The sequence below is a fragment of the Oncorhynchus keta genome, chromosome 6 (genome assembly GCF_023373465.1).
Source record: "Oncorhynchus keta strain PuntledgeMale-10-30-2019 chromosome 6, Oket_V2, whole genome shotgun sequence".
Classification (NCBI taxonomy): domain Eukaryota; kingdom Metazoa; phylum Chordata; class Actinopteri; order Salmoniformes; family Salmonidae; genus Oncorhynchus; species Oncorhynchus keta.
This window is the reverse complement of record NC_068426.1, coordinates 3,628,064-3,635,563: the sequence shown is the minus strand read 5'-3', so window position 1 is coordinate 3,635,563 and position 7,500 is coordinate 3,628,064. Positions and strand designations below refer to the sequence as shown.

Here is a 7,500-nt window from a genome sequence, read left to right as displayed (position 1 = left end):
GCGTATTATCTCTGGTTGATGTTGGTCAGGCGTATTATCTCTGGTTGATGTTGGCCAGGCGTATTATGTTGGTTAACTTGTCTCTTCTGTAATGTCTTGATTGCCTTAACTACGTTCGCTCTCGTTGTCAGTTATTACAAGTAGGACCTTTTCCTCTGCTATGTCCTGTCAATTCCCTCTCCGATGTGTGGATGCTAAATCCCATGGAGGTTTGAACAACGCATGCTGTGCCTTGTTGGAGGAGGGGTGATTGAAGCAGAATGATATGCCCAGAAATAAATCAGTCGGTCCTTGTTGGAGGAGGGGTGATTGAAGCAGAATGATACACCCAGAAATAAATCAGTCGGTCCTTGTTGGAGGAGGGGTGATTGAAGCAGAATGATACGCCCAGCAGTCGGTCCTTGTTGGAGGAGGGGTGATTGAAGCAGAATGATATGCCCAGAAATAAATCAGTCGGTCCTTGTTGGAGGAGGGGTGATTGAAGCAGAATGATACACCCAGAAATAAATCAGTCGGTCCTTGAGTTGGGCCAAAAGGTCACTGGTTTCAAATACCAGAACCGGCAAGGTGGAACAAATCTGCCCTCAAGCAAGGCAGTTAACCCCCAACAACAAGTTCCCCCCTGGGGACCGATGTCATGGATGTTGATGAAGGCAGCCCTCCACAGTTCTCTGATTCAGTGCGGTCGGGGAAAATACAGACGTTTAGTTTGAATTCATTTGTACAACTGACCAGGTCGTACCCTTTTCCCTTTTCCTGCTCCATCCGTCTACACAAGGGTTATTTTTTATTATGCCTCTAAGAATCTCCTTAACTTTCTGGTTTTGCTGTATCCATTTGCAAAGCAATCAACCCGTTTTACTCTGGTATCGGCAGGATTTCAAAAATGTGTGATCAAGTGTTTTTTGGTTGACATTTTCTGAAGGCTGGCTCATCGCACAGTGCCGTGGACTTGTCAGACCGGAGGAATAAATGAACCAGTGGTTGCCACGTGTCTAGCTCTTCTCCTGACGTTGACGTGCTGCTACTGTCTTCTCTCTGTCACCTCGTCTTCATCATCTGATGGTTTCTACGATTCTTTGCGGACGCTGTTCAGATGAACTTTGAACTTTCCATGTTGACCTCTGTTCCACACGCTGCCTTCTTCTGACACCACAATACATTTTGCTTTTGCTCTTTCCAAACAGTGTACTCAAAACAATCCCAAACGGGGCTTTACCTCAAAAGAAACAGGGCTTCATCTTTTGCTGCAGCCATTGTTCACACCTGTTGGTTCAGGCTCTCAGATTTATTCCCTTGTTAGCTGCTGATAGGTAGCGATAGTGATACACCAGCCAGGCCTATTTGAAACATCGCCATCTACTCGTGGCATTTACCCTCCAGATTCAGAAGCTCGAAAACCCCATTAGAAGAAAAAGCTTGAAAACCCCATTATATTTTTGCCCTAAGTCTAGTACATCTACAGGTAATTTACCAAAGTTACCCGAAACTTCAGTCATTTTGGCAATTAACAGGTAATCTATGGTAACTTTGGTCATTTATACTTGAATACCTTGTAAAAAATTATATTAATATATAGTATAAAACAATTGTTATATCTGTGTCCAGTAGTTTCTAGTAAACAGACCAGATGGTTCATGAGGTTCTAGTCGACAGACAAGATGGTTCATGAGGTTCTAGTAGACAGACCAGATGGTTCGTGAGGTTCTAGTAGACAGACCAGATGGTTCATGAGGTTCTAGTAGACAGACCAGATGGTTCATGAGGTTCTAGTAGACAGACCAGATGGTTCATGAGGTTCTAGTAGACAGACCAGATGGTTCATGAGGTTCTAGTAGAAAGACCAGATGGTTCGTGAGGTTCTAGTAGACAGACCAGATGGTTCATGAGGTTCTAGTAGACAGACCAGATGGTTCATGAGGTTCTAGTAGACAGACCAGATGGTTCATGAGGTTCTAGTAAACAGACCAGATGGTTCATGAGGTTCTAGTAGACAGACCAGATGGTTCATGAGGTTCTAGTAGACAGACCAGATGGTTCATGAGGTTCTAGTAGACAGACCAGATGGTTCATGAGGTTCTAGTAGACAGACCAGATGGTTCATGAGGTTCTAGTAGACAGACCAGATGGTTCATGAGGTTCTAGTAGACAGACCAGATGGTTCATGAGGTTCTAGTAGACAGACCAGATGGTTCATGAGGTTCTAATAGAAAGACCAGATGGTTCATGAGGTTCTAGTAGACAGACCAGATGGTTCGTGAGGTTCTAGTAAACAGACCAGATGGTTCGTGAGGTTCTAGTAGACAGACCAGATGGTTCATGAGGTTCTAGTAGACAGACCAGATGGTTCATGAGGTTCTAGTAGACAGACCAGATGGTTCATGAGGTTCTAGTAGACAGACCAGATGGTTCATGAGGTTCTAGTAGACAGACCAGATGGTTCATGAGGTTCTAGTAGACAGACCAGATGGTTCATGAGGTTCTAGTAGACAGACCAGATGGTTCATGGGGTTCTAGTAGACAGACCAGATGGTTCATGAGTTTCTAGTAAACAGACCAGATGGTTCATGAGGTTCTAGTAGACAGACCAGATGGTTCATGAGGTTCTAGTAGACAGACCAGATGGTCCATGAGGTTCTAGTAGACAGACCAGATGGTCCATGAGGTTCTAGTAGACAGACCAGATGGTTCATGAGGTTCTAGTAGACAGACCAGATGGTCCATGAGGTTCTAGTAGACAGACCAGATGGTCCATGAGGTTCTAGTAGACAGACCAGATGGTCCATGAGGTTCTAGTAGACAGACCAGATGGTTCATGAAAAATATATCTAATTAATTTAAAAAGCATCTAATCAACAATGGCATTATTTTAAATTAACTCTGAAACTCTTCCAAATATTGTCTTCAACTGCCACCAGTTTGGCCCCAAAACCTTTACAGCAAAAATGAAACCTTAATATTTAACACCAATGGTATTCACTAAGTTAATGGTTTTTATTTAGGATAATGTTTTCCGCTGTTGCCATTCAAACAAATATATATAATCTTCATATTTGGTTGTTTTATATATTTTACATGTGATAAGGCTGCACGGAAGGCCAGCGATAATTATAGACACCTGTGATAATGTTAGAGTTGCGTAAATTCAAATCTGGTATCAGGATAAATATAACAATGAGTCACCGATTTTATACTATGCATTTTTTATTAGCTAAGTAATAAATGGCAAATGCAACTTTAGTATATACGGGCTCACTGTAATACCACGCAGGGCAGAACAGAGAACTGACAAGATGTATGTGAACAGTATTCTTTATACTGTGATAGGCCAACAGACGGGTTGGAACTGTCTATCACAGTAGAGACTGGCCGTGGTTTAGACTTGCTCAGCCTATTGCAGGCGCTCAGGCGGGTCCCCGCCTCTTGATAGATGTAAGTGTTGCTGTGAAGAACATCCAGGCGCTCATACCGTTATCTCGCACCTGGCTCCTGTTATCTAACAAAAGACCGCTTGTTCTCGCAACACCCCGCTCTGAATGTGCCCCCCCCCCCACCTCCCCCAACTCATTGAACAGGTCCTGTCTTCATGCTACTCTGTATTTTTCCATCATGAGAAAGGCCCACGGCCCTGATACTGGTAACACTGTTTCAAGTCAGCTATGTTGCATAACACATAAATACATCCACACAAGCCAACAGCAGATAATATTCAATCATATATATGGTAACGGGCTATAATGTAAAGCACTGGATCCAACAATAATCTGATCTACCTAAAAAAGGCCACTAGATGTCATCTGATAAAATGTCGTAATATTTATTGAAAGTTACCAGAATTCTGGTAGTTTACTGGTAAACTTATGACCTCCCTTTGTAATCCTTTTGATGACCCATACAACCAACAGCCATACAACATAAACCAACCAGGCCCTAAGAGGTCTTTCTGAGCTGTCTAACCTCTACCGCTGCCTCCTCTAACCCTAACTCTGTCCAGGTGTTCTGTGGGTTCAGTCTTGGTTTGAGGCAGTCTCTAACTCCTCTCTGTCCTGTCTCCTCCTCTAGGTGTTCTGTGGGTTCAGTCTTGGTTTGAGGCAGTCTCTAACTCCTCTCTGACCTGTCTCCTCCTCTAGGTGTTCTGTGGGTTCAGTCTTGGTTTGAGGCAGTCTCTAACTCCTCTCTGTCCTGTCTCCTCCTCTAGGTGTTCTGTGGGTTCAGTCTTGGTTTGAGGCAGTCTCTAACTCCTCTCTGTCCTGTCTCCTCCTCTAGGTGTTCTGTGGGTTCAGTCTTGGTTTGTGGTCCTTCTGTAGCTCAGTTGGTAGAGCATGGCGCTTGTAACGCCAGGGTAGTGGGTTCGATTCCCTCTGGGACCACCCATACGTAGAGGCAGTCTCTAACTCCTCTCTGTCCTGTCTCCTCCTCTAGGTGTTCCGTGGGTTCAGTCTTGGTTTGAGGCAGTCTCTAACTCCTCTCTGACCTGTCTCCTCCTCTAGGTGTTCCGGGGGTTCATCGAGGGCAATTTGGACTTTGCTCCCACCTATAAGTACGACCTGTTCTCTGACGACTACGACACCAGTGAGAAGTGTCGTACCCCCGCCTGGACCGACCGCTGCCTATGGAAGAGGAGGAAGTGGAACTTCGACAAGACTGGTGAGAGAGGTCGGCTCGGTGTTAGGAGGATGTCTGGTCTGTCTCACTGGTTTAAATGGTGGATTGGTACTCAAGTATAAAGCAGCCATGCATAGTTTTTAACATACAGTTAGGAGGATGTCTGGTAGCGGAGGAGATGAACATGGTCGGCCCAGTGGGAGAAGCAGAGGAACAGCTGTCTGAAATACTCACTGGTTTAAATGGTGGATTGACCTCTGTACAGGTAACACACACACACACACAGGTGAAATAAAGCAGCCATGCATAGTTTTTAGACATCACAGGTACACGTTTACTGTGAGCTCAAGACCTCTGATCACAGGTAACACACACACACACACACAGGACTCTGAAACACTATGGGAGGGCTGTCAAGACCTCTGATCACAGGTAACACACACACACACACACACAGGACTCTGAAATACTACGGAGGGCTGAGCTCAAGACCTCTGATCACAGGTAACACACACACACACACACACACACACACACACACACACACACACACACACACACACACAGGACTCTGAAATACTACGTCAGGGCTGAGCTCAAGACCTCTGATCACAGGTAACACACACACACACACAGGACTCTGAAACACTATGGGAGGGCTGGCTCAAGATGATCACAGGTAACACACACACACACACACACACAGGACTCTGGCCCAGGGCTGAGCTCAAGACCTCTGATCACAGGTAACTCACAACACACACACAGGACTCTGAAACACTGGGAGGGGCTCAAGCCTGATCACAGGTAACACACACACACACACACAGGACTCTGAAACACTACGGGAGGGCTGAGCTCAAGACCTCTGATCACAGGTACACACACACACACACACACACACACACAACACACACACACACACACACACACACACACACACACACACACACACACACACACAGGACAGGGCTGAGCTCAAGACCTCTGATCACAGGTAACACACACACACACACAGGACTCTGAAACACTATGGGAGGGCTGAGCTCAAGACCTCTGATCACAGGTAAACACACACACACACACAGGACTCTGAAACACTACGTCAGGGCTGAGCTCAAGACCTCTGATCACAGGTACACACACACACACACACACACACACACACACACACACACACACAAGACATCACACACACACACACACACAGGACACACACAAACACTGAAACACAGGTAACACACACACACACACACACAGGACTCTGAAACACTATGGGAGGGCTGAGCTCAAGACCTCTGATCACAGGTAACACACACACACACACACACACACACAGGACTCTGAAACAGGACTGAAACACTACGTCAGGGAGGGCTGACTCTGAAAGCTCAAGACCTCTGATCACAGGTAAACACACACACACACACAGGACTCTGTAGCTCAAGACTGATCACAGGTAACACACACACAGGACTCTGAAACACTACGTCAGGGCTGAGCTCAAGACCTCTGATCACAGGTACACACACACACACACACACAGGACTCACAACACACACAGGGCTGAGCTCAAGACCTCTGATCACAGGTAAACACACACACACACACACAGGACTCTGAAATACTATGGGAGGGCTGAGCTCAAGACCTCTGATCACAGGTAACACACACACACACACACACACACACACAGGACTCTGAAACACTATGGGAGGGCTGAGCTCAAGACCTCTGATCACAGGTAAACACACACACACACACACAGGACTCTGAAACACACACAGGACTCTGAAACACAGGGCTGAGCTCAAGACCTCTGATCACAGGTAACACACACACACACACACACACACACACACACACACAGGACTCTGAAACACTACAGGGCTGAGCTCAAGACCTCTGATCACACACACACACACACACACACACACAGGACACACACACACACACACACACACACACACAGGACTCTGGGGGGCTGAGCTCAAGACCTCTGATCACAGGTAACACACACACACACACACAGGACTCTGAAACACTATGGGAGGGCTGAGCTCAAGACCTCTGATCACAGGTAACACACACACAGGACTCTGAAACACTACGTCAGGGCTGAGCTCAAGACCTCTGAAACACTATGGGAGGGCTGAGCTCAAGACCTGTCACAGGTAAACACAACCACACACAGGACTCTGAAACACTGGGAGGGCTTCATCTCTGTGTGTAGCCAGGCCTGTGATGCATGTTGAGGCGAGGTTATAGGTTATGGCTTTAAACTCCTCTCCCCAGGCCTGTGATGCATGTTGAGGCGAGGTTATAGGTTATGGCTTTAAACTCCTCTCCCCAGGCCTGTGATGCATGTTGAGGCTAGGTTATAGGTTATAGCTTTAAACTCCTCTCCCCAGGCCTGTGATGGCAGTGATAGATGTTGAGGCTAGGTTATAGCGTTAATCTCCTCTCCCCTCCCCAGGCCTGTGATGGCAGTGATAGATGTTGAGGCTAGGTTATAGCGTTAATCTCCTCTCCCCTCCCCAGGCCTGTGATGGCAGTGATAGATGTTGAGGCTAGGTTATAGGTTATAGCTTTAAACTCCTCTCCCCAGGCCTGTGATGGCAGTGATAGATGTTGAGGCTAGGTTATAGGTTATAGCGTTAATCTCCTCTCCCCAGGCCTGTGATGGCAGTGATAGATGTTGAGGCTAGGTTATAGGTTATAGCTTTAAACTCCTCTCCCCTCCCCAGGCCTGTGATGGCAGTGATAGATGTTGAGGCTAGGTTATAGGTTATAGCTTTAAACTCCTCTCCCCTCCCCAGGCCTGTGATGGCAGTGATAGATGTTGAGGCTAGGTTATAGCGTTAATCTCCTCTCCTCTCCCCAGGCCTGTGATGG

General features: G+C 46.5%; 1 protein-coding gene, 1 long non-coding RNA gene and 1 other non-coding gene across 8 annotated transcripts in view; all 3 read left to right on the top strand.

Moving 5' to 3' along the window:
* The window catches only part of synj1 (synaptojanin 1), a 132,110-nt gene that overhangs the window by 85,181 nt on the left and 39,429 nt on the right, over positions 1-7,500 (top strand). The window contains 3 exon segments of the mRNA XM_052520222.1: positions 4,491-4,647; positions 4,776-4,824; positions 6,197-6,268. Of these exon segments, the coding sequence (XP_052376182.1) occupies positions 4,491-4,647; positions 4,776-4,824; positions 6,197-6,268 (278 nt within the window).
* Positions 4,295-4,370, top strand: trnat-ugu (transfer RNA threonine (anticodon UGU)). Its single transcript has one exon. It is a non-coding gene; the product is annotated as a tRNA-Thr (tRNA).
* The window catches only part of LOC127930614 (uncharacterized), a 2,127-nt gene continuing 1,453 nt past the window's right edge, over positions 6,827-7,500 (top strand). For 3 of the 6 annotated variants that reach the window (XR_008138400.1, XR_008138397.1, XR_008138398.1), the window contains exon 1: positions 6,827-7,392. This is a non-coding gene — a long non-coding RNA (uncharacterized LOC127930614). The remainder of the gene's footprint in view (positions 7,393-7,500) is intronic. The other 3 variants (XR_008138402.1, XR_008138399.1, XR_008138401.1) reach the window with 3 other exon arrangements.